The sequence below is a fragment of the Labrus mixtus genome, chromosome 1 (genome assembly GCF_963584025.1).
Source record: "Labrus mixtus chromosome 1, fLabMix1.1, whole genome shotgun sequence".
Classification (NCBI taxonomy): domain Eukaryota; kingdom Metazoa; phylum Chordata; class Actinopteri; order Labriformes; family Labridae; genus Labrus; species Labrus mixtus.
In genome coordinates this window covers 6,863,469-6,890,428 of record NC_083612.1, presented here as the reverse complement: position 1 = coordinate 6,890,428, position 26,960 = coordinate 6,863,469, and the positions used below count along the sequence as shown (strand labels likewise).

Here is a 26,960-nt window from a genome sequence, read left to right as displayed (position 1 = left end):
TCAAAAACACAAACTTTACCAACAGCAGAGTGCAAGCTACAAATGCAGCAGCAAGTTTTAATCGTGTATGACTAAAGGAATTTGTCAGGTTTCCATTTCACAGATAATTTTACAGATACCAGCAGTAAAAGTCGTTGAAGATATTTGAGCTCGGGGACATTGCATTAGAAAGGAGCATTAAAAGCTGTTAAGTTAAACTGCTATTAGTCTCCGTCATGCATGCCCACAATCCTGTGGTGGTGGTCTGGCAGGATTCAGCCGCTGTCAGCACTTCTCCGTCCCGCTGAGTGGCTCAGCTCAGAGGGGCCGGCGGGCCTCTGAGGTCTGGGACAGAACCAAACAAACCCTCCAGACTCCGGCCCGGAGGAGAGCTGCAGATAATGTGAAACCGCTGACGTAAACAGCTTCAGATGTCTCAGGGTGATACACGATGACCTGTTGTGTTTCTGATCCTGCAGACGCCGTTCACGCTGACCCTCCGTCTGTGGGACATTTTCATCCTGGAGGGAGAGAGGCTCCTCACCGCCATGTCCTACACCATCCTGAAGATACACAAGAGTAAGGACATAATGGAGGCTCGAAACATTAAAGGGGAATCTGTTTTATTTGTAAATATGGGCCCTATTTTTACAATCTGTATGTAGAGGCTATCCTCTGTTTTTTTAGTAAATCCTAGTCTGTCTACAAACCCCCCAATGATGAGAAAAGTCCATCCTCTCCGTCTCTTACCTGCTCCACTTTTCAGAAAATGTGTGCTCAAACAGGCCGTTTGGAGAGTTTCCCTTCATGACATCACAAAGGGCAGTAGCCCCTCCCCCAGGTGGGTGACACTCCCACAGCTAGGTGTTTGTTCTGCCCTCTGAGTCTGCCTTCTCACCGTAAACAATAGGACATGGAGCGAGAAACACCGAGACACCCAAGCCCTTCCAGAGAGGGGGCGTGGTCAGACACCGCTCATTTACATATTTAAAGGTACAGACACAGAAACAGCCTGTTCTGAGCAGGGCTGAAATAGAGAGGTTTATAGACATGATCAAATACAGGATTAGAGTGGATTTAGAACAAGAAACTTCACACACATGTTTTGAGGAGCTCTGAGATTTATTTACACTGAAGAGGAGGAGGATATGTGACCTCAAAATTGTCAAAAGGTTTGGGAATCGGGGTGCTGGTAGCCGAGTGGTCGGTGTGTAGGCTGCAATCCTCCAGGCAAAGGACCCGGGTTCGAGTCCGACCCATGGCTCCTTTCCTGCATGTCATTCCCCTCTCTCTCTCTCTCCCCGATATCTGACTCTACCCACTGTCTTATCTATATGGAGGCAAAAAACGATTTGTGAATCTTTGGGGGTAGGGGTGAATATCCTCAAAGGAATGTCTCATCATTTTAAACTGTGTGTGTGTGTGTGCGTGTGTGTGTGTGCGTGTGTGTGCAGAGCGTCTGTTGAAGATGTCTCTGGAGGAGCTCAGAGAGTTCCTGCAGGAGAGGATCGCTCAATCTTTCTTCTACAGCGACGACGTGATCATCGAGCAGCTTCAGGCCTCCATGACGGAACTGAGGAAAATGAAGCTGGACCTTCCTCCACCAGGTACGCAACGACACACGGTCCTCTCAACGGACTTATACTGATGTTACCGATAAGGTCTTTTTATGTCCTACTTTGATCAGTGAATATTATTTATGCATGTGTTGTTGTTTCCAGGGAAGCCAGAGGAGCTGCCTCGTAAGCCTCTGGGTCAGGAGCTGCCGGTGCTGTTGAGTCCCTCCGGAGGGAAGCCGTCCTCAGCCAGCGGGTTCCCCAGAGCTGGCCTGAGCCTCCACATCATCTCACACCACCCTGACTCCATCTCCCCGGACCAGAGCCCCTCCAAGGACCCCCAGGAACTCGAGGCCGCCGGCCAGGAGGAGGCCCCGCTGCCTTCCCCAGACCCCATCATCATCCACAGCCAGGTTCCGCTGACCCCCGACGGCTCCCCGCTTACCGGGCCTCCGCCTTACCAGCCCCCCGAGAGTCACACAGCGTATCATCCGTCACCACCAAACCAGAGGAGCGATGAAATGAAACCACAGATCGCAGATTCACCAAGCTCTGCAGACGACTCCTCTCTGACCACACGCTCGTCCATCAACACCGAACAATCGTCCTGCAAGGTCCCGCGGACTGTTTCCGCCCCCGTAGCCCAGGCGGCATCGCCGTCCCTGGGCCTGGTTCAGTCTGAGAGTCTGTCTGCAGCACAGAGGCCTGAGGACAGGTTCCTGGTCCAGCTGCTGGAGCAGACCTCTACTCTGACTAACAGACACCTGAACCAGGACTCGAGTGACGCGTCAGAGGAAACACAGCCTACCGATGTTTCATGAAACGAGCGTTCAGCGTTTCTCGAGTGATTGAATCTGTCAAGAGTCCGCTCTGAAAGGTTCTGAGAAGCTCGCGTTAAGACTTTTAAAGCTGTCTCGTGGATTCATGTTTTGGTAAAGAAGTATTATATCAGTCAATTATTAGTTTCAGGACCAATACTTTTAATTTGGCCTAAATCCTAAAAAGTTGTGTAATAATTCCACAAGGCTAAATTAAGAGTAGTTTCATGTTAAGTAACAGGTTATTAAATATGTATTTGTAGATCAGAAGCGGTTGGACTCGCTGTTTGGTGCAGAAACGGGAAAAAAGCTGCTGTCTGAATGTATACATTATCCCAGAAATCACAGAAGTATCCCGTCTAAGAAAATCTAAAGAAACAAGCCATTGGCATTAAAATATCCCAGCCAACCCTCTCAGATCTCGATGATTAATATCAGTTTTATTTAAGCAACACTTTTGTTGCAAATCCACATTAGTTGTGGCGGCTCCTTTGCATCTCATAATGCAAAGAGGAGGACGATTTCTTCAGATTATTATTACAGGAGATCTATAATCCTCTCTTTCAGCATTAATGACGTCAGTCTGGGACACCTGTTGAGGAGCGTTGTGAGATGTGGAGCTCAAAAACCTCCGTATTAATCTGATACTGTTGTCAGTAAAATCCCTCATTTCAGCCTTTCCCTGAAACGCTTCATTTCAGCTGCTGTCTCTTTAATTTGGCTTCTCAGAAACTCGCTCACTCCTTTAGCATGGAAATTTTCCTTCAATGCAAACCAGATAAATTCAAAGGTTCAACTGCAGAGAGATGACAAATATCCACTATCCACTAAAGATATCAGTGGCCGACCGATATGAGATTGTTACGGCCGATACCGATATTAGAAAAAAAAAGATTGGATATCGATATATCGGCTGGTATCTTTCTTAGCTCTATGTTTCTATCTGTAGAGATATATATACATATGATCCCTCAAATGCAGTTATCAAACAGTCATGGAAAAGACAAACAGTTTAACGTAGACGAGATGTAACCGAGCATGTAAGTGCGTCACCGCTTGACACTCTGGAGAGTGATGATGCTTGTTGTAATCCACATAGCGCCCTCTGCTGGTGGCAGCCAGAAAGAGAACTGCTTGTGTAATACAGAGAAACTCCAATGAAATGCTATTTGACAGGTGAATAAATATTGTAATATCAGCGCATATCTGCGATAAAATAGCCGATACTGATAGTCACTTGATATGCTGATAAATCGGTCGGGCTTTAAAAGATATCATGACTGAGTCTTCACAGAGACGCTTCTTTCACTCGTTTTTGCACCAAGCATGTTGAATTCCAGTTTGATAAATTGTTCCCTGGATTGGGGGGATGTTGGACGGGACACTAAGAGACGACGCTGCAGAGAGATACCTCGCAGAATGACATCACAGCGACTCTGTTTCCTGTCTGTACTAACCAGAAAGAGTTTTATTATTCAGGAGTCTCGGAGGCGTCCACCCTTTACAACAAGAATAAACATTTTTGTAGTTTTGTAACGTTTTGCTAGAGAACAAATGTCGCTCGGGTTAGCCTTTGTAAAATGTTTGCTTGCAGGGTTACACTTTTTAATTTTGTATCAAATGTCTCGATGCCTTACTCGGACGCTGTTGATGTTGAACCCTGCTCAGACGCAGAGGGAGTGAGGTCATGTAACAAAAACAGACTGTCAGGTGTTGTTGGACTGAACAGAAATCATCTGACTCGGTGAGCTGGCTCACTGTTATGATTGTACACTTTGAAGCTCATTTTTAAAGAGGTGTTTTTTTTTCGTGCTCGGTTATTTATTGTTTTATCCTCTAACCGCTCCTGGGCTCGTCATCCTTTCCAACTGGAACATCTGCTGCATTTCCAACGAGCTCCTTTAACGCTGAACATTTGTTTTACAAACAAAGGATCTAGATTTAGACGTGTCAGACTTTGTTTACCTCGTTCTTAAAGATGTACAGTGTTGTAGAAGCAGTTAGGTTAGAGGAGTTAGAACCAGGCATGGAAAACCGTCTCTGCAGCTCGGTGCTTAGAAATAGTGAAACGCTGACATCTTGTGGTCGCTTTAGGCGACGCATGTCTCTAGATCTAGGAGTAGAAATGTAGAAAGGGTTGAAGTGACATTTAAGACGACAACAAATTAAAGTCTTGCTCTGCGACGCCTTTAAAACATGTGACTATATCTGACTGTAATTCTTTGCTCAAACTGCTTCATCCGTGTATCAAAGCATCCACAGTTCAACCGACCTGCCCGAAGTCGACGTGAACTCGGAGTATCTGGTGAAGTCGTTTGGCGCTTCAGGTCGGAGTGTGGAGTCAAAGTGTTGAACAGATTTGTTGTACACTGAAATCTTAAAGCACCTTTTGTTTGAAGTTGTGAAATCCTTGAGCTGACACAATACAACTTTTATCGTCTCTGTGTGCGTTTCTTAAGAGCGTCTGATTGAAGCAGGATCATTTACATCTGGAGACACTTTACAAACAGCAGGTAAAAGACCTTACTCACTGCTAGATTACTAAAACCACACGTTAATCCATCATGAGCGCTGAGCAACAAGTTACAGTGGAGAGGAAAAACTTCCTTTAAGAGGCAGAAACGAGACTCATGATGAACCACCATCTTCTGAAACTTGGGGAAGATGCAGGAAGAAGGATCGAGACAAACAGGGAAGACGGGGAGACGGGGAGACGGGGTCCATAGCAACAGGCCGTCCCCACCGATGATCCAGATGAACCTACGAGAGCTTGGGAGAAAATAAGTGGTGGTTAGTGATGCAAAACAGAAAGAATGTTCTGGTGTGTTTTACTGTGCAGATTACCGCTACGCTATGAAGTACTCGTTTGTTCCTGTTTTTATGTACAGTTCTCTCTCTCACACACACACACACACACACACACACAGGAGGGATCTGCATTAATGGACAGGTTACCAGGGGTTCAGTCCGTGCCTTGCTCAAGGGCACCTCTCCAGCAACCAGAGCAACTTCCTCACTTTGGTCCGCACCGGGACTTGAACCGGAAACCCTCCGCTTCTCAACCCATGTCCGTACAGACTGAGCTACTGTCCCTCATACTGTAAGAACCCAACAGCATGAAAAGAGACCAGGAGGACCAGATGATGTGACAGAAGAGCAAATAAAACACAGGAACAGAAATAAAAAGGTAAAAGTGATAAAACGAGATAAAGTCAGTGAAATAAAGAAATGCAACTAAAGTCATCTTTATTGTCATACGCATGGGGTCATAACCTGGCTCAAAGGCCACGACGAATATGAGAAAGGACATCAGTTAACGTCAGATAATGATGATTTATTTTACTAAACGTGGAGTGTGTCCGTCAGTACGGAGAGTAGTGTGAATGTGGATGTGTGGAATAAATGAAGTGTAACAGTGTCCAAAACATGCAGTTGTTGAGCGATGTGAGTCCATGGTGCATGAGAGAGAGAGAGCCACCCTGGGGTTCGGCTCTCATACCCTGAGAGTAACAGGCCCAGGTGGATCAGCCAAATCCTCTATGAAGAGGGAGACAGAACCAATTAGTAATAACCTGGTTAGAAACCAAGGCAGTAAATGTCTCACATTGACATACAGAAAAATCTTTTCTCTCCAAACCACGGTGCAAACTACAAGTATGAAAACATATAAAATACAACAAAAATATATATCTATATCTATATCTATATAGATATAGATATATATATATATAAAGGATAAAAAACAGATAAAAAAAAGGACAAAGATCATGTGCAAAAAGATGCATTGAAAAACATCAGCAACAACAAAAGTGCATGGACTTGGACTTGAAAATAAATCAGATTTTAGTTCCAGAGTTTAAAGTGTCTGGGGCGTTTGAAGGGGGAACGAGGGGGGCAGAGAGAGAAAGAGAGTTCTGCTTCATGATGGGTGCATGGTGGAGGTTTAAAGTCCAGAGTTGTGGGGGGCCGAGAGGAGAGAGTTCAGCTCCCTGGCAGCTTGGTGGATGGAGCTGTTCATGAGTCTGGAGGATCACGCTCAGAGGCTCCGAGGCTCCGGTTCCTCAGAAGGGAGGAGGCAGTAGAGTCTGTGCGACGGATGGCTGGGGTCACACATACTGCTGGTGGGTGTTGAGATAGTAAGACATAAAACAAGTTAAAAGTAGAAGATGACATCACATAAAGAAGGTCTATAATAGTAAAGAGATTTAAAAGAGCTGACTGTAAACTCACTGAGTTTGGTTTCACTCAGATTAATTCTCCTCCCCTCTGTAGCTCTGCATGTGAATCATTGTCTGTATTGTGGCCACAGGGTGGCGCTGTAGGGGAGTAATATACTTACCTGTGTTATGACTGGACTCTGGTTGTGATTGGTTCATGGTGCAGAAGAAAAAAAGACACTTTACATCCCCATTCATGTTTTGTTGAGTTGTGGCACAGCGTGACAGTCATCGGCTCTCTGCAGTCTTCAGACTTTAACTGAAAGTTTGATTTAATGGGAAACTTTTGGTCAGTTTAACACTTTGTCTAAAGTGATACGTGCGTTTCAAACTTTACATCATGTCCAGCAATATGTTGGTCAAAACCCTGGAGGACCTCAGCCTGGATTCGGGCTATGCTGCTGGGGACCTGTGCCCGTCCCTCAGCGTGTCCTCCTCCGGTAGATCGAGGCAGTCTCAGCCGAACACGAGCACTCCTCATCGGGGTACCTGGTGGCAGCACGCCGGCAGCTGGGACACGGTGAGCTCACTGCCGGAGGACGCGGTGGACATCCTAGCCAAGTGTCCCTGCCTGCCCGAGCTAGAGGAGTGTCCCTGGACCGAGAGGGAGCTGCGGGGAATCATGCTTCGAGTCGCCGGCTCCTCTTCGTCTTTTACCGGTGAGGCTGTCCACCGCTTCTCCGCTCTGCTCCGGAGGGCTTTGGTGCGCATCTCCCGGGAGGCGCAGCGGCTCAGTGAGCGCCACAGGCGGTGCACACGCCTTGAGGTGCAGAGCGCGGTGAGGCTGGTGCTGAGCTGGAGTCTCGCCGAGAAGTGCGTCTCCTCCGCGGTGAAGGCCGTGTCCCTGCACTGCATGAGCTCCGGGGACACCGCGCGTCAGAGGAGCAAGTCCGCGCGCTGCGGACTCACGCTCTCCGTGGGCCGCGTCTTCAGGTGGATGGTGGAAACACGTGTCTCTGTTCGCGTGCATGAGGACGCCGCCGTGTGCCTCACAGCCTGCGTGGAGAGTTTGATGGAGGAGGTGGTCGGACGGGCGCTGAAGGCTGCGAGGCTGACCGAAGAGGAAGAGGAGGAGGAGGAGGAGGAGAGCACCTGCTGCCCGGTGACCGCGGAGCTGCTGGAGGGAGCCGTCAACAACGACGCAGAGCTGTGGGGGCTGCTGCAGGTCTACGAGCATCTGATATGTGGCAAAAACGCCAACGGTGAGTTCAAGTTTCTCATGTCACCTTTTATTTGACCTCCAGACATTCAGTTTATCGTGCAGTAAATTAACCCTCCTGGACCACACATTTTGAAGAATCTGTCTGAACATTTCTATTCTTCTTGTGAGGATTTATAGATTAATCGATTCCATAAATATAACTGAGGAATTAAAGGTAATGCATATGAGCTGCAGGCCTTCATTTTTCCTATATACAAGATATGTGAAGATATGATTTAATAATGCTGTCATCATGACCCATATCCAACAGCACTTCAAGTTATTTTACTTTGTGACACACAAATGCATCTTTATCCTATTTTTTATTTAAGTTGCGACAGTTTTAATTTACATACGGCAAAGTTCAGTCCTTGTTCACGTTAGTTTTAACATGATTTTGACGCCCATGGGGAAATGTAACATCCTCTGCAAGGACAAACTTTTGCGCGGGAGAAAGTGACACGGTGTGAATGTGAAGTGTCACATGTTCACCAGTGAAAACAATCATGGTTCATCTCCCAGAGTTTGTTTAAAGCTCACACGTGAATGTTTTTCACAGCGTCAGGCAGGATTCACAGAAGGGACTTGTTTGGGTTCTTGTTTTCCCTCCTTGACTTCGTCTTCACTGCCTCATCCTGCATGAGTTTAACTCCTGAAAAAGATCCTATGAATAAAGTTTCATCACCTTATAACGACTCTTTCTTAAACTCTGAAGTCCTGAAGTCATTGCCACCTATATTTTTGAGAGGACTTGCATTTGACTGATGTAAAACCAGTGAGGATTCCAGAGTATGTTGGGCCCCTGTTGGGGGTCCCTCAAACCTGTGTTCCTCTCATGTCTGCCCAACGCTTCCTCCTCTTTCTTCTTTTTTCTCTCCTCTTGACGGATCATTCCTCTTCATTTTTCTTGTTTGACTTTCATTGTCAAACTTTGCTTTTCACCGTAATAACTCATGGTACGCTTAGCAGGGAAAGGAAAGTAGATACTGTCCGATGGGGCCCCGTCAGGGAGGTTTTCTACTGTCATTGCAAAATTTGCACACTGTGGGCCACTGCTTTGATTTAAAGTTTCTCAGCTCTCAGGGGCCCCCTGCTGGTCTGGAGCTCTAAGCAGTTACCTGCCCTGCCTGTTGACAAACAGCGCCTCTGTGTAAAACGATGACGTAACCAGAAGTGCTGCCTGTCAAATAGGCAAGGCGGGTAACTGTTTGGGGCCCCCAGACCATAGGGGGCCCCCACAGCAGCGGCTCAAAATGTGTAGATTTTCCAATGACATTAGGAAACCTCCCTAAGGGGGCTCAGTCTGACAGCACTGACTCGACTTGCCGTGCCGAGCGCTGCATGCAGAAAGCGTCAGGACACTGGCAGACATCATGGTGATGGTTGGAGGGGCCCCGATGAATTATTGCCTAGGACCCCAACAGACTCTAGGATCGCCACTGGACGGCATCACGTTACAGCTTCAGCTCCATGGGAGGAAAACTCCAGCTCCAGACTCTTAAAGTCGGGTGGTATCACAGAAATGACACAGAATGAAGTCAAGATAGTAAAAATAGATTCACAGACCGACAGTTTAAGAAGTCTGCCAGAACCATGAAGAGTGACGGGAAAAACCCTTCAGACAGGAAACGGGCACTTTGGTTTTTGCACAGATAAGGTTTGAATCAACACACCGACCTCTAATCCTTCTTTACGTTCATTCAGGATTTGACTTTTTAGACAGATGTTGAACATGTAATGAGGCGGTAGTAGCTCAGTCGCCATGCAGTTCAAGTCCCGGTCGGACCAAAGTATGGAATTGGGTTTGGTAGCTGAGGAGGTGCCAGCTGGCTTCTAGAGCCCTGCAGAGACTATGTTCATCTAGATGAGCGTCCTGGGTTCTGGTCTGTCCTGTTGCTCTTTTCTTACATGTCGTCCACCTCTCTCTTTCTCTCTCTCTCTCTCTCTCTCTCTCTCCCTGATGACGGACTCTATCCACTGTCCTGTCTCTAAAGCACAACAATAAACCTTTTAATAATAGGGAATTAAGACTTAATATGAAGGAAGAGAAACTTTCTAAAAGTCTGCCCGTCTCCACACTTTGCAGAAAAAAGCGATCGAATACGACAGATTGGAGGATATCACCCATTGAGAAGCCAAAGCAGACCCGGAGATTAAACACGTTCTCTGGCCTCGACTCTCAGAAGTCAAGCTCGATGTTTGGCTAAGGTTTACGACCTGATGGTGTCGTCTGGAGTTTAATACAAGAAAGCAAATACAGCGTTTCCCAGAGAGAGCACCAGGAATAATTTATGAACTCACACATTCACACCTCTAGGAGTTTGCACAGTAGTCCAAACATGCCCCCTATTGCCTTTAAACCCTGACAGCAGGACTTATGAATGGAGGTCCTAAGTAAGAGATAACTCTAAGTGTACTCAAAGAGGCTAAATATCATCTCTAGAAAACGAGCAGCGGAGACGAGGAGGAGAACCAGAGCAGCTGTTTTAGAGGTCGACCCTTCCTGCTAATGTTGTAAACATGACCCTGCTCTTAGACAGCGTGTTTCTGTGCCTCCTGCCCCGCTGCATGCCGGGATACAGGCTCCAAACCTCCCATGAGAGCGAGCAGGAAGAAGCGGGCGCAGTAAACGAGCGAGTGTTGTTAGCCTCTGACCCGCGCCGACGACACAAAAGGAGCTCTCATTCCCGCTCAGGCTGCAGGGGGCACGAGGTTCACGGCCCCCTGCTCCGTCTGCTCCCCTAAACAAACAGCCGCCGGAGCTGCTGTCCAGGCGGGAGAGGCGGTCTGTCACCCCTCTGCTACAACACACACACACTCACACACACACACAGGACACACTCTGTTTCCTCACTCCTTTTAATAAGGACATTGTTTGAGGATAAAACGGCCCCACATAGTTCGACCTGATCAGATTATAAAAATGAATCCCAGCCGTGAAATGTGAGGAAAGGCGTCCGCTGTGTGTGCAGAGATCCTGCTGAGAGGTTTTAAAAAACCACAGCCTGTAGAGTCATCATCGTCTTCAGATCACTACAGCAGACTGCTTCACACTGACACTGTATCCATTCATGTCTGCAGGGATCGGATGAAACCTCCAGCTCCCTTTTATTGACCTTTTGTTTCTTGCTTCTCTCAGGTCTGAACATTTAGTTTCCCTCTGTCACATGTCTCTGTATTAAGAGACTGGACTCTATTTCTGCATACTTTCAGTCCAATTTACTAAAATGTGCAGGAAGTTTTGGAGTTGCTTGAGAAGTTTGTTGCAGCCTGCAGACACAACAGGCTGTAACGGCTGCAGAGTAATCCTTTGGAGTGAATGCGCCTGATTAAAGTACATCCACCTATAGCGCCTTTTTTGTGACAGGTGCATGTTGTGTTTCAGTATATTAAAAAGGCTCCTTGCAGAGTTACACTTTCTTATTAAGGAGTTAAATATTTTCTTCAAACCAAAAGCAGCTGTTGCATCGCTCTTCAAATCCACCAGACTCCATTGACAAAGACAGTAATTAAAACCTGCAGAATATGAAGTTTCTCGTCTATCGCTGCATCACATGTGCAGCTTGTTTGTGTTGTTTGATGACCTGTGTGTTTGTCCTTAAATCCTCGTGTTATCACAAGGTAACACACATGAAACATTAAGGCAGCGATAGACTAGTAACTCCTGTGTTCTGTCGGATGTTCTGAAGGTAAACAAATATTCTCTGTCAGCTGGAACGTCTGCAGATATTTCCTGCCAACGTTTCTTTCCCGATCGGAGAGGGAAGACGGATTAAACAGGCATGCCTGCTGTTGCCACGGTGATTTTGGATGCTGTCTTTCACTTTTTTTTATGCAGACACAATCGGGACAAAAAGTCCAGAATTCAGAGGAATCAGCTCGTGGCTCTGCTCTCGCTGTACGAGTGTGTGCAGTGGTTGAACGGCTGATTGGGCCGTCGTGCCCCAGTGTACACAACATGACGGACAATGCGCAATCGAGCTGGGATTAGTCGTAACGCTCGATACTAAAGCTAGTAAACCGGGCTTCAATGTCTTTAAAATGAGCGTTTAACCTGATTTGAAATAAGAACCATCCCTACAACAGAGCCTGTTAGTGTTTGAGCACATTTACATCTAAATGTCCTTTAGACCCCAAAATAAGACAAAGTAAAGCTCAGATTTAAACTTCTGTAATCCCCTTTAACTGTATTTCTGACTGATACCCCCCCCCCCCCCCCCTCCAGTGCTTATTTCTACAAACCAGACGAATCTCCCAGACAGAGATTCAGGGTGAATCAGCAGATGCAGGTCCTAAAATTAGAGAATCACAGTTTTTCTGGAAAGTCGATATTGGATGGATGGTGTCCAGATTCTGTCTGCTAACTGAGCTACAGTTATTAAACCCTGCAGCGTGCAGCGTCTGCGGTGTTTAGTTTGGGTTGTTCCTCCGACTCGTGGAGCTCAGGGTGAACAGGAAGTGGACAGAAACAGCTGGAGAAAGTGTCTGATACTGAGTCAGATTACAGAGCAGGAGCAGACATCGGGGAGTAATCGGACACTCTGTTTGCTTCCAATCGTGGTATAATGTTATCTCCATCTGCTCTTTAATGCAGAAATATAAAACACGGGAGAGAAGTGGTTCTCCAGGCATGGCTGCAGTGACTTCTCCTCCTCACACACTCAGTCGAAGTCTTTGTTTTTATTCTCTGATGATGAATCAATCAGGACTGAATGATTCATTAGAGGTTAAAGACTTTACCCGCCTCGTTCATTAACCACCGCATGTCTCTGGGGCAGCAGGTTCTCTTTCAGGAGGTCTGTTTGGATGCTTCTTTGTGGTCACTGCTGACTCCTGGCTCTGTGTTCACAGCGTGCATCAACACTGTCTCCAGACACTCAGCCTGCAGCGTTTGAACCGGAGTACTCGACCGAAACAAAACCCTCCCGCCAATTCTGCCTCCTGCACTGTAGAGAGTGCAGAGCAGAAGCACAGGCGTTGGTGTTATAGGAATACAAGAAGAAGACAGAGACGATACAAAAGACACAACTGAAGGTCAGAGATCAGCAGGCAGGTCGTTCTTCAGCAAACACTCGGTCTCCTTTATGTTTTCAGTTTGAGGTGGGGACAGTGAGGAGGATCCTGCCTGACGGTCTCAGGCTGCACGCCGGCAGCTCTGATGTACACTCAGGGAGCAGACGGTGAAGTTAAACATTAAACTCAATCCTAAAAGAAATGTTCAGCCAGTGTGAGGTCATGAAAACAGGATGTCTGGTTTGAACCTGTTTAAAGACGGTTACAGTGATCTCATCGAGAAGAGGTAAAATTGTGAAAGATCGTTTACATTGATCTTCTCTGAGCGATATTCCTGGAGAGGGTAAGAGCATGACTGGACAACTCGGTTTGTATGTTTCTGTCAAAGTCAGATGGCCGTCCAAGGTCACACCCAGGCCTCTGCCATATTACTTTAAATTAAAAAATAGTGACCGCTTGAGGCCGGCTGCAGGAGCACCGAGGGTCACGAACTGGACCGCTTGGTGGAAGCGAGGCTCCGTTAACACACTCAGGTTATGATCAAGATGTTCTGATCCCGAGTACGACTCTGTTTGCTCTCGTGGACTCAACTAAGACTCTCCTGAGGTGGTCTTGACCTTAAACACACACACACACGCACACACACACACACACACACCTTCCTCTGTATGGTTCTGTTGTTCTGACCAAACACTTGCAGCGTTATACCACTCAGTAGAAAAGAGCTGTTGTCTTCAGACATGGTGGCTGTGCTTCTGTTTTCATTTGGGACACACACACACACACACACACACACACACACACACACACACACACACACACACACAGCCACACACACACACACACACACACACACACACACACACACACACACACACACAGCCACACTAACACGCGAGGACAGGGTCGAAGGAAATGACTCAATCACTCCTGATTCTGGATGTAAGCAGGCCAGTGTTCGACACACGAGCTGAGGTGTGTGTGTGTGTGTGTGTGTGTGTTTGGGGGGAGGGGGGGGAGTCATTTCTACACAGGTAGGGTTTTAGAAAACAGTGCTTTGTCCACTGCAGACTGGACTCCTGTTGTGAGCCCATGAATAGATGCTTGTTGGCCCTCTCCTGTCTGTAAACACAGCGGAGGTAATCAGCACCAATTATCTGCCTCGCTCCTTCTTTCACACAGACGGCGACTCTCAGAGAGGCGAGGTGTGTTCTCCGGGTCAGAGTGATGAATCACAGTTTACCTCCACCTCGTCCCAGAGGCGTTGGAGGGGGTGGAGGCTTAGGGATCTGTGCATGTTGGTCCAGTTCTTCCAAACTCAGAATTCAACAAACTTTTTTTGTCTTTGTTGAGAATCATTTTGCCTGTGGAGTGAGGAGAAGGCAAAGCTTGGCCGGTTCCATTGTAAGTAACATATTTTGGAGGGGCTTATAGACACTTATGGTTTCGGAATCAACAAATACACGTTCTCTCAGAGGGGGAGGAGTTAAGAGCTCTAAAGAACTTTAGTGGGCGCCAAAGTGCACCAAACCAAACTTCTACATTTTGTTGTCGTGATATTTTAACAACAGGGTTAAACTGTCCTCGAGTGTGGCTGGGCTTCAGTGTGTGTCGCTTCCTGGATGCTCTCTGGTGATGATGATGATGATGATGATGATGGTGATGATGATGATGGTGATGATGATGATGGTGGTGAGTTTAAGTCAGTCCAGCAGAATGTGTTTCTGCGTCAGGAGGCTTCACTTTTTTGTCCTTGCTGAAGCTGTTTCTATTGTTTGGAAGATCTCGAGTCAGCAAATATCTGATTCCACAGGACACAATGGGCGGGGATCTGTGTGTGTGTGTGTGTGTGTGTGTGTGTGTGTGTGTGTGTGTGTGTGTGTGTGTGTGTGTGTGTGTGTGTGTGTGTGTGTGTGTGTGTTCTTTCATCTAATCCTTAGCATTGAGGGAGTCATCACATCAAACGTGGCAGACTCTGAGGTTTTTTCAATCCAAATATCTGCATGTTTCTAATAAGCTCCACGAGCAGAAACGTGCTCAAACTAGGATCAATGTTGGAGATGATTTTGAAAAATGGAGAGAGGTTAGAACACAGAACGGTTTACAGACCGATGCAGAGCTGGATAAACACTGAAGCTTCAGTGTCTGTAAAGAATACATCGCAGCCTTTACAGCCCAATTTTCATCGCCGGGTGAAGCGATCTACTGGAGCTATCTGCAAACCTTTTTTTTAAATCTTTCAGCGTTTGGACCCAGAATGATGTCAGAATCCGGCCCATGTTTAAAGATGTGTAGAGCTACCGTTCACTCTTAAGGTTGCTCGAGTTTAAAAATGGGTGGGTGACGATACACGTCTCTTGTCAGAGCCACTCCACCAACATGGCTGACATCTCAACGTGTTTGTGTGTGCGTCTGTTCAGGTGAGCTGTCGCTTCCGGCTCAGGTCAGCCCGTACCCGAAGGTTCCTGAGGATTCGATGGAGAGCAGGGAGGACGCCTATGTCCATCTGGAGCTGAGAACACTGGAACAGGCCCTCCTCGCCACCTGTGTGGGCAGCATCGCCGAGCTCAGTAAGTGTGTGTGTGTGTGTGTGTGTGTGTGTGTGTGTGTGTGTGTGTGTGTGTGTGTGTGTGTGTGTGTGTGTGTGCGTGTGTGTCACAGCTGTAACAGTTAGCTCCTGTGTTTTGTGTGAGTGTTTGTTTAAAGTGTGACCGGCGGCGGCGGGCTCCTGGGACACGTCGTTACACGCTGCCAGCCTCCCCCCTCGGTTACATAACAACCTGTGGCTTGTGTCCAGAAAACAAGGGCACCTTCACACCCTGCAGGCCACCGTAGCTCATTATGCTAACGCTTATTATGGAGAGAAAATAAAAGACCTCTGTACCTTCACTGTTCATGGACGTTTATTGACCTGCTGATGACATGTTCATGTGACCACGGAGCACAAACACACGGATATAACAGCCTTAACAAAAAGGTCAAGAATCGACTTTAATAGTAAAAAAGATTTATAAGGAACAACAACACTATTGTAGTGGGTTATATTTTTAAAAATAATTACTACTTAAAATTATCAGTATGTAACTCTGACACCTAGTGTTTAAAATGAGTACTGCAGTCTAAATTCTAAACATCATAGAGAGCTGTCCCGCCCCCTCCTCTCTAGAGTCGATGCTCACACAGAGTCACCATGTGGTGGACACTGAAGCTTCAGTGTTTATCCAGCTCTGCATGGGTCTGTAAACCTTTCTGTGTTCTAACCTCTCTCCATTTTTTCAAAATCATCTCCAATATTGATCCTAGTTTGAGCACGTTTCTGCTCGTGGAGCTTATTAGAAACATGCAGAGGCTTTTTAGGTCGGGTACAATCACTTCTATCTGAACCACTTCTCTTGACCCGCTTCCATCGCTGCAACACCTGTTGGTTTGACCTGATAACTGCTCTCATATCTGGCAAACCGAGGGGCGTCCAAAACGGCTGTGTGGGGGTGCCGCCTACCTTCTCTGGTCCAAACAAATCCAGAGCATTCAGGACCAGAATCTAAAGTTAGAAGGAGGACATACTGGCTGCTGCATTGTTTTCAGAGAAGCCAGCACTTCAACATAGCATGTTTCCTTAATGTCTGATGATGTGTTGATGATGAGTAAGATGATATGTCAGACTAATGTTTTCAGATAATGTTAACTCAAGTCCTGATGTTGCAAGTCAGTGTGCTGCCCTAAACACAAAGTTTAGCTGATTTTAGGAATGTAATTTGTTTTGCAGGTAATCTTTCTAATGCTGAATGACTTACTGACCTGATGGTTGAGAAAGTTTAAACAAACTGTGTGTAATCATGAGTTATCCATGAATATATGGAAGGAAACATACTTGCCTAGATCTCACTTATTTAAAGTCCTGATTTGTGTTTCATTGGATCACTTGAGTAATCTGAAGGTGTCTCGTCCTCCTGCAGGTGATCTGGTGTCCCGAGCGATGCACCACATGCAGCGTCTGCGCAGCTCAATACCCTTCATCAGCCCGGCTCGCTCAGCCAATCAGACGTCAGTATCCTGGGCCCCTGACGCCCTCCGAACACTCTACTACTTCCTGTCCAGCCAACAGATGGAGTCACTGGAAAACCCCAACCTGGAGCCTCCGACCATGACGCTGAGCAGAGAGAGGTGAGTTTTGTTTTTGGGGCTATATTCATTAAAAATCACCAACAAACGTCTTCATCATGAGCTTCTAATCCACTCACTATCAGACAGCGTCAGCATCTGTGCTGTGCCCCGTCTAGCGGGGCGGAGACACAACATGAAAAAAAGGCCCAAACCCCTCAAGTCCAGAGCGAGCACAGAGACTGTTTTAAAAGATATTTACAGGCGCTGGTGGCACAGTGGTTAGTGCGCGCGCATGTATGGAGGCTGTCGTCTCAAGCAGGCGGCCCGGGTTCACCTCCCACCCATGGCCTCCTTCCCACATGTCATTCCCCACTCTCTCTCTCTCTCTCTCTCCCTGACCTCTGACTCTATCCACTGTCCTATCTCTCCATTAAAGGCACAAAAAGCCCCAAAAATAAATCTTTAAAAAAATAATGTACGGGTGAATCTTTGACAAACATCACAAATAACAACCAACTGAAGCCTCCTAAGAATATTACATTTTTCTTAGCCAATAAATTAGCAAGCTAGCACAAGCTTAACAGTCAGTTAAGTGTTGTAACGGTCTCAAGACCAACTTTTGAAGGTCTCGGTCTCAGACTGGGCAGACTCCAGATTTTAAATCAGGACCACCACTGATCGGCTACAAATAAGCTGCTGACTCCACCTTTAAACGAGCAGATACGAGAACATTTATAAACAATCAAAAAGATTTAAAAAAGTATGAGAATGAAGTGGGTCGCTCTTTGCTGACGGCTTGTTATTCTTCCTCCAGGCCGTTCCTGCTCCTCCCTCCTCTCATGGAGTGGATCCGAGTCGCCGTGGTGCACGCTGAACATCGCCGCAGCCTGTTGGTGGACAGTGATGATGTGAGACAGACCGCCAGGCAGCTCCTCCCAGGACTGGACTGTGAGCCCAGACAGCTGAGGTACGGCGCCAACGAGCAGATCCAAAGCTTCCTGTCACTGACGCAGCGTAGGGCCAGGTTCATGTTTCAGTGTCGGTGTCTCTGCAGGTCGGCGTGCTGTTTCCAGTCGCTGAAGTGTTTGGACGCAGAAGCTGCTTCTGCAAAGTTCCAGCTCGATCTGGGCTTCCGGATGCTCTCGTGTGGTCGAGCCGATCTGGTCCATCAGGCCGCTCAGCTTCTGGGAGCCGAGGGGGTGAACGCCTCGGACGACCAGGTGAGGGGGAGAGAGAAGTCAGGGAGTAAAGTCTAAGCTCTGAACCCTAACCCTCATATAAACACTGAAACAAAACATCTTTAATTTTACGAAAATGATGCAGCCAGCAATCTTCTCGCTGTGAGGCAGCAGCGCCATTTGATGATGTTCCAGACAGTAATTAAACTTTTGGGCACTAGAAAGAATAAACAGTTCCTCTTGAGTCCACTAGATGGTGCTGAGTTTGCATCAAAGATGAAAAGAGGGCACAAACAGAGCTGGTAAAACAATCTTTTTGGTTTAGTGAGTGAAGCGGCTGCATCACTTTAATGTTCCAGTTTCCTTCATTCAAATACTAAAAAGAAAGAAGGCGTGGGATTATCTGTGTGAGCTGATATATTTATGACCAGGTGTGTGTGTGTTGTTTCAGGGGATGACTCCACTGATGTACGCCTCTGCAGCCGGAGATGAAGCTCTGGTTCAGATGCTCATAGAGGCCGGAGCTCACCTGGACCTGCAGGTAAAAGTTTGAACCTCTTTTTATTTCAGCACCAAAGAGGAAGCTTGATCAGTTATCCTCCAAACCACTGCAGTACTTCATCTGTGTGTGTGTGTGTGTGTGTGTGTGTGTGTGTGTTTGTATTAAGGTCCCGGGCTGCTCTTCCAGACACCCGTCGCTTCACCCCGGCAGTCGTCGCTGGGTGGCTCTGACCTTCGCTGTGCTGCACAGTCACCTGTCTGTGGCTCAGGTGAGAGCGCCTCCCTGTGTTCACATCAGCTGTAGGACACACTGAGGGATTAAAGACGTGAATGTTTATTCCATGAAGGCGTGCGTTCAGCAGAAACTCTCTCAGCTTGCTTCATTTGAAGATCACAGAAACAACTTTTTCACCTTTTCTTCTTTGATATCGTCGACATGTTGTGCACGACTGGTCAACCTTTGTGAAGCTAGAAGTCGTTAAAGAGCAAGAGCATACAGAAGCGCCAATACATACAAAACAGTGCTGCCAGGATCCCGATGAGTGCGGAAACACGAGCACATCACACCCATCCTGCACTCACTACACTGGCTTCCCGTCTCACTCAGGATCGAATATAAAATCACACTACTCACCCATCAATGCGCAGAAATGCCCCCCCTTACCTCAAAGAACTGCTCACCCCACTAACCCGCACAAGACACCTCCGATCTGCCGCCACAAAATTGCCTCAAAACCCCCAGGACTAAGCTCTGCTCCATGGGGGACAGAGCCTTCTCCTCTGCTGCCCCAAGGCTATGGAACGCTCTACCTGACTACTTGAGAGCCCCACAGACAGTGGACTCCTTTAAAAAGGACTTGAAAACGCTCCTCTTTAAAAAAGCCTTCTCCTAAAGACCTTTCCCCTTAAACCACTGCTTTTAGGTCTTAGGTTCTTAACTCTGATTTTACCTTTGACTATTGCTACTGTTTTATGGTTTTATTGAAATTGTAGCACTTTGAGATTTTCGATTAAATGTAAAGTGCGTTATAAATAAAATGTATTATTATTATTATTATTATTATTGTTGTTAATAAACATTATTAAGTTAAACGAGTCGTTTTCCTTCAGGCAAAGAAAACACGACTGAGAACATGGAACTTAGCCCATAAGAGATGATTTCTGTTTAGCTCGTATCCATCTTTATTAAAACAGAATCAATAATAGTTTAACCTTTCAGAGCAGATGTGCTTGTTCGCCGCTGCCTCGTTTGGTTCCTTTGCATGTTTTATTGTTTGTTTGTTTCATCACAGTATTTGCAACACAAACAAACCAAAGGTGGAGGCAGCAGTAGACCTGCAGCTCCCATGTTCTATGACATGAGATTACAAAGTTTCAAAGCTGCTGGATGAAGCAATCTACTCGAGAAGCCCCAAAAGTTTGTGTGTGTTTTAGTCATTTAGATCCAAATAACATGTAAAAATGGTGGATTAACCTTTAGTTAGGGTTAACTAACCCTAACCCACGTCCAGCAGGTGTAGTTTAAATATTCTGCACGGTGAGGTAGAGGGAGCTTGAAGGTAGCAGGTCAGTTTAACGTCTCTCTAAACGTGTCGTCTCCTCGTGCTGACAGCTGCTGTTGGAGGCCGGAGCAGATGTGGAGGGAGGAGCTCTGCTGGACGGTCAGGAGAGTTCGGCCGAGACGCCGCTGCAGCTCGCCGCTGCTGCAGGTACGCTGCGTGTTGAGCCACTTTGTGTCTGAAAAAGATCAAGCTATAAAAACCTTCACGTTCTCCACATTAGTATCCGGTTCTAAGGCCAACATTGTCTGAACTTGTTTCTCAGGTCACTACGAGATGGTGAGCCTGCTGCTCGCCCACGGAGCAGACCCTCTGCTCAGAGTGCATCATGGGAATTCACTGATGTCTCCGCTGTACGAGGACATGAACTGCTTCAGCTACGCCGCAGCACACGGACACAGGTGAGACGTTCATCAGACGTTTATCTGCAGCAACGCTAAGGTCGTCAAAAATATCCAAAACTTGTAATTCTTATCTTGACCACATGTTTGAAAACGAACGATCTCCGTTATTTTAATGATCCATTGAACCAAAAAGATACCAAACATTTAAAGTAGGGACGTACTAATGTGTTGGAAGGGAGAAATGAAAACAGTAAATCACAATTAAACATCCTTGAACTGACACTCACACACACACACACACACACACACACACACACACACTCACACACTCAAACACACACAGGAGCGATGACATCACTGGCGTTCAATTACATTCAGCAGCTGTGTTGTTGTCGTTTAAAGAGCTGTTATACAATTTTAATGTTGAACCCATTAAAGTGCTCACATGTAATTGCAGCAATTTAGTTCCTGCGTTTATTATTTTCATGATAATGATTATTGATTGTTCTGTGATACATTATGAGGCGGGTTGTAAAAGTGTCATTTGTGTTTCTCTCTAAATGATTGTAAAAAAAAAGACAAGTGGGAATAATCCTGTTTGTGCTGCTACTGTTCATGTTTAAACAAATACATTTCAAAGCAGCGTTAAAGGCCTCTGCCTTTTGTCTTTCATGTTCCTTTCATTAGTCGTCCAACATTTCCAAATGTTTTGGAGCCATTCCTCTTCTAATGTGTAAATTATGTTTAAATAAAGACAGAGTTTAAAGGTCACATATTCTCCATGTTTCTCTAACTCTAACATGTGTCTCTAGTCTGTCTACAAACCCCCCAATGATTAGAAAAGTCCATCCTCTCCGTCTTTTGCCTGCTTCCACTTTTCAGAAAATGTGTGCTCAAACAGGCCGTTTGGAGATTTTCCCTTCATGACATCACAAAGGGCAGTAACCCCTCCCCCAGGTGGGTGACACTCCCACAGCTAGGTGTTTGTTCTGCCCTCTGAGTCTGCCTTCTCATCATAAACAATAAGACATGGAGCAAGAAAGCACAGAGCCGACCCAAGCCCTTCCAGAGAGGGGGCGTGGTCAGACACAGCTCATTTACATATTTAAAGGTACAGACACAGAAACAGCCTGTTCTGAGCAGGGCTGAAATAGAGGAGTTTATAGACATGATCAAATACAGGATCAGAGTGGATTTAGAACTTCACACACATGTTTTGAGGAGCTATGAGGAGAATATGTGACCTTTAACGTTTACATTTTTTTTTGATGAGACAGAGACGGACCTTTTCTTAAGCTTCAGGCTCCATTGATAAAAACTCAAACATGTTCTCGTCTCCTTCAGGAACATCCTGAGGCGGCTTCTGCTGCAGCCGCAGCCCAGGAAGGAGGACATCCTGTCTCTGGAGGAGATCCTGGCTGAAGGAGTAGAGGAGGACTGTGGAGAAGAAACCGGAGCTCCTGAAACACAGAGTCCAGTCCCCCGGCTGTGTAAGGCGCGGATGAAAGCCCTGCAGCAGGCGGCGTACTACAGCGCAGAGCACGGTTACCTGGATGTAACCCTGGAGCTCAGAGAGATGGGTGAGCATATGATCAACTTAAAATAATTTGTTAATGATGGAAACTTGTCTGTGTGTTTAATTGAATTGATACATAAGTTTAATTAAAGTCAACTTATTTTGAAAAGCTGGAGAAGGGTATTATGTGTCCTTCCATCTGGATCACATGCCTTGTTTCCTGTGGCGTGCAGGTGTTCCCTGGAGGCTCCACACCTGGCTGCAGAGTCTGCAGAGAGCCGAGCAGCTGAGCAGGGACAGAGTCACCGTCTCGCTCCTCTCAGAGTTCTCCTCCATCAGGACGGACGATTACGGCCCCGAGCTCCTCTCGTCCGGCGTACCGCTCATGTTCAGCATGCTGGAAACCAGTAAGGTACAGCGGCACACCTGTCCGTCATAATGAACGTCATCTTCTTCTGATCAATATACAAAGACAACAACGACCTCTCTGTGTGTTCTTACACTAAATCACAGGGAATAAACGCCACCACCCCTCCATCTCACTCGAGGTGTGTAAATGTCTTCCACAGGTTTTTATGTTTTAAATCCTGTTTTTTTTCTTTCTGCAGGATTACGTGATAACGAAGCGTCTGGCGTCCGTGTTCTCTCTCTGTTACGGCGTCTCTCCCGTTCCTCCGATCCCTCCGCTGGACGTCACTCTGTCCACGCAGCTCGGTAACACATCGCCTCTCTCATACCACGACCAATTAACCCTTCGTTTGTTATGCTTGTGGTGCATGTTAAGAATAACACACCTGGTCTCCGTCCTCAGATATTCAGTTCCTGAACAACCCGGAGATGTCCGACGTGACCTTCATGGTGGACGGGCGGCCGTTCTTCGCTCACCGGGTGCTGCTGATGTCGGCGTCTGAACGGTCTGATCTTTGTTCTCTCGCTTAACAAAAAACAAGCCGCACATGTGATTATTAAACTAATAATATAAATAAAATATTATATACTGATCGTACATTTGAGTAAACTTAGTAGATATAAATTAAAATGTTTCATGGCTCTTATTATAACAAACTCTCTCTCCTCTTCTTCTGATGTTTCGTCTGTTCAGGTTTCGACAGATGCTCTGCGATTCCCCCGATGACATCATCTACATCAGTCACATGACCTACAGCACGTTCCAGGTGAGACTCACGTTTACCTGCTGCAGCTTCAAATGGATGTCGGGCTTTCTTTGTGCATCCCTGAAGTGTTTTTATGTCTCTCTGTAGACGATGATGACGTCTCTGTACTGTGGAGGAACAGAGGGGCTGACTGTGTCTCCGTCTGAGGCCGTGCAGGTAAAGTCACTCACCTGTTCACCAGCTCGCCTGCTCACCTGCTCACCTTTGCTCACACCACTAACATGTAAGGTGTTGTTCCAGCTGAGATTGTCCCAACGTAAGCAGATGTTGCACTGAAAGTCCTCTGTAAACTGCGGTTGTCATGGTGATGGTGATAGAAAGGTGGAGAATGAGTGTTGTATGAAGCAGCAGTGACGTCGGCCGTCCAATCAGGCGTCTCTGCTCGTCAACATAGTGGGAGAGTAACTGTGTGTGTGTGAGCATGTAAAAAGGGCAGTTAGCATCGTTAGCACCAGCGCTAGTTTGGTAACGTCTGCCATCGCTCTAATCTCATGTAAACTAAAGAGATAGTGTTGCACGATGACATGAAACGGAGGAGAAACCGGCGCTCAGCGTGACAACACTCTGTTTTCCCGTCTACACAGAAACACCTTAAACAGATTTTCTGATCATCTTCACCCTGGAAGGAGTTTTACTGAGAGGAGACCTGAAAAACAGTTTGTGTACTAAAGGTCAAAACACTTGGACGAGGCCTTGAACCCGGGCCGCCCGCTTTGAGGACAGTAGCCTACGTCACCTCTAGTTCGTCTGTGCCCAGATTACTTCTTATATCTATAGTAATATCCTCTATATAACCACTATATGGAGGTCGTTGTTATGGCAACGTATGTACACCTCTGGTATTGGGACAAATCAGAGAAACATAAAAATGAAATCACTAAGTCAAGAAATGTTCTAAAAGTGTTTAAATCAAAGATGATATTTAGATTTCTTCTTCTTCCACTGGGTTTAATAACGGTGTTGTTGTTGCTGTTTGTGCAGCTGTTCCCCGTGGCGTCCTTCTTCCAGCTCAGAGGTCTGCAGAGGAGCTGTGAGACGAAGCTGTCGCAGAGCGTCACCGTGGACAACGTCGTCAACATTTATCAGACTGCGAAGGTACAAAACAAAATCCAGAGGTTAGAGTCTCCGCCCCGACGCAGCCCGCGGCCCCCGAGCCGGGTCGGGCCAGGAAATGAGACTGAATCCACCCAGAGTGAATTCTTCTTCATTTAGTTTATCCATCAGTGTTCATGTGTTTGAATCTTTCTATAAGACATGCTTCATGCTGCGTTTATTAAGATCTCCTCTGAACAGATTTCTGTCGTTCCATCAACTCTGAAAAGTTGTTTAAAACTTGAATCATAACAGACTTGAACCTGACTGAACTTCGTCCCGTGTCTTTATCTCTGTAGCACCACGGAGCCGCTGAGCTCTGCAGGTTTTGTGAGGGATTCTTCCTGCAGAACATGGATCGGCTCCTGGACCGGGAGGACTTTCACCGCCAGCTTCTGGGCGGACTCTGTCAGGAACTGCTCCGCCCCGGGATGGAAAACAAAGACCAGGACCCGGTGCCTCTCGTCAGGACTTTAGAGGAAACATTAATCCACAGACTGAACGGACTCCACTCTGCATGTCGAGAGTAACACTCACACTGACATCTGTGTGTGTGTGTTTGGGAAAAGAGCCATTTAGGTTGTTACCAGGTGTTTTAATCCCAACATTGCCCATGTTTTTTTACAATTTAGACCGTGTGTAGGAATCAACCTGCTATTTTTGAGAACAAGAAATGGTGTCTTAAGCCCTATGTGCACGGGATCAGTATAACCTAATAAGTAAAACTTCCAGAGTAATTTACAGAGCATATTTCAGCACACACCTGGCCGAATCAGCGTCTCAGTAATTTGGGGCGGTACATAGTTTTTAAGGAAGGTTTCTGCGACATTTTCTGCTCGAGAAGTACGGAGGCTGTGCTGCAGATTGAGGGCTAAAATAATCTTTGCGCAGCATGTAAGGTGCAAATTCAGCCGGCTCATCTCGCTACACATTATGAAGATATTTATAAATATGTACAGTATGCTCGTTGTTTGTTTGTTTGTAGACGTGTAAGTGTAGCGGATGTGGACGGCTGCACGCTGTAAGGTGTGACGCTGCCCTCAGAGACGAGGTGGTTATCATGCAGCGCCTCAACGTTTCCAATCAGAAATGTCAGTAAATAGAAATGAAAGTGATGCTGAAGTGGAAAGTCCTGCAGTTCCTCGAGTGTCCACTAGAGGCTGAGCTGCAGAAGCACAGGAAGTCACATACACACCCATTCTAAAAAGCCTGTTTTTACAGCAGAGATTAACATGTTTACAGCCTGGTTAAAAAAAACCAAATAGGTGTAATTAGCTCATGTCTCGATCGACACACACTGTACGGGGGGTGAATGTTTTGATGACTCATCAGTTTTGATTTGATGAATGATAAGAGTTATTCACAATAAGGCGTGTAGCTGACCTGAAAACACTGTCATATTGTTGTGTGTAATAAACGTGATTTTTTATGAATGATTTCTTTTCTCAGTACTGTAGCAGAGAGAACTCCCATGATTCCCCGCCAGCCTCGACATCATCTGTGTTATTGTTTTGATCGAGAGCCCCCTGGTGGCATATTTTACATACTGAGTTTAAAGTAAATCATTTTTGGGGGGAAATTAAGAGTATACCCATTTCTTTACGCACGACTACACCACTGGTTGTAAGTAAGCTTTTATAAACACAGTTCAGTAAATAAACTGAATAAAAGGCTAACTGTGTGTTAAAGGAAAAGATACATTTGAATGTTTGAGTTTCAGCAGATGAAAACACAAGAATACATTCCTCTAACTTTTCCTCTTCTGGTTTTCAAAAAGCAAAAAAAAAACTAACTCAGCTTTTCAAAATCTGAACACCACGAGAAATGAGAGAAATGTAGAGTCATGACTCGTCTCAGGAGGTCACAGTGGGAACAAACAAACAGCTTCTTGTGTTTTCTTACCTGAGTCTTCAGGAGTTCTGTGACGTCGGGGCATTGAAAGTCGCTAAGCTATAAAAAGTCTTTGAGTTAGAATCGATTCGGTGGGGCGCTGATAGCCTAGTGGTTATGACAAGCACCCCTTGAACAGACGCTGTAGCCCTCGCCACAGCGGTTGTGGGTTCGAATCCAACCTCTGCTCTTTGCTGCATGTCTTCCCCCTCTCTCTCTTCCCAACACTTCCTGTTTCTCTTCAGCTGTCCGATCCAATAAAGGGGAAAACGCCCGAAAATATTTTTAAAAGAAGAGAACATCACGTGGTTCCTGAAGTAAAAATCCTGTTCATTTTCTCCATACCTGATTTGATGATTAGTCATGATGTCATAGCCCTCACAGGTAAACTGACCACGAGCTACCTGACGATGTGTAACAATGGTTTATCTTCCTGTAGGAGACACAAGTTTGTCTGATATCAACCTCGTTTTAAGAACAACATGGTTTATTCACGATATCAAAGAACTAAACTACCCACAATGAAAGTGTCACAGCGACGTCTCTGATTGGTTGAGCTTGCTGTTACCATGGTAATGTTTCCCGCCCCTCAGCGCCGGATAGGTTCGCTAGCAGGCTAGCTAATGAGTAAGCTAACATGAAATGTGCTAATAACCTTGTTATGCTGCATTGAATGTAGTTTATATTTCCAACAACACAACATAGTACAACACGATAATGACTAAAGTTACTTAGAAGAAGAAGCGGGATCATTTGCAATGGATTGTGGGATGTGTAGTTCCTTGACTCTGGAAAAAATATGTACAGTCTTGTACCT

The 26,960-nt window shown here is 46.2% G+C and overlaps 3 protein-coding genes across 14 annotated transcripts in view; 2 read left to right on the top strand and 1 right to left on the bottom strand.

Annotated features, from left to right (window-relative positions):
* The window catches only part of LOC132981805 (USP6 N-terminal-like protein), a 22,658-nt gene extending 17,865 nt beyond the window's left edge, over window positions 1-4,793 (top strand). The window contains exons 12-15 of one of the 2 annotated variants that reach the window (XM_061048001.1): window positions 459-558; window positions 1,434-1,586; window positions 1,701-3,381; window positions 3,424-4,793. In XM_061048001.1, the coding sequence (XP_060903984.1) occupies window positions 459-558; window positions 1,434-1,586; window positions 1,701-2,356 (909 nt within the window). In that variant the 3' untranslated portion in view covers window positions 2,357-3,381; window positions 3,424-4,793. Of the gene's footprint in view, window positions 1-458; window positions 559-1,433; window positions 1,587-1,700; window positions 3,394-3,423 lie in introns of both variants that reach the window. The other variant, XM_061047920.1, reaches the window with a different exon arrangement.
* LOC132980801 (serine/threonine-protein kinase BRSK2-like) overlaps window positions 1-26,960 on the bottom strand; it is a 575,981-nt gene that overhangs the window by 430,613 nt on the left and 118,408 nt on the right. The window lies entirely within an intron of this gene.
* LOC132980649 (ankyrin repeat and BTB/POZ domain-containing protein 2-like) lies at window positions 6,765-25,667 on the top strand. Its single transcript, XM_061046928.1, has 17 exons — window positions 6,765-7,772; window positions 15,205-15,354; window positions 16,741-16,948; window positions 17,703-17,855; window positions 17,943-18,108; window positions 18,518-18,607; window positions 18,735-18,836; window positions 20,180-20,276; window positions 20,392-20,527; window positions 21,815-22,050; window positions 22,220-22,398; window positions 22,595-22,700; window positions 22,798-22,900; window positions 23,089-23,161; window positions 23,249-23,317; window positions 24,143-24,256; window positions 24,553-25,667. Exons 1-17 carry the CDS (start codon window positions 6,911-6,913, stop codon window positions 24,781-24,783), a joined length of 3,075 nt encoding a protein of 1,024 aa, XP_060902911.1. The 5' UTR covers window positions 6,765-6,910; the 3' UTR covers window positions 24,784-25,667.

Coding starts and splice junctions, on each gene's coding strand:
- LOC132980649 (XM_061046928.1), top strand. CDS start 6,911: ATGTCCAGCAATATGTTGGTCAAAACCCTGGAGGACCTCAGCCTGGAT. Junction 16,949..17,702: donor ATGACGCTGAGCAGAGAGAG/GTGAGTTTTGTT, acceptor TTCTTCCTCCAG/GCCGTTCCTGCTCCTCCCTC. Junction 20,277..20,391: donor GCAGCTCGCCGCTGCTGCAG/GTACGCTGCGTG, acceptor CTTGTTTCTCAG/GTCACTACGAGATGGTGAGC.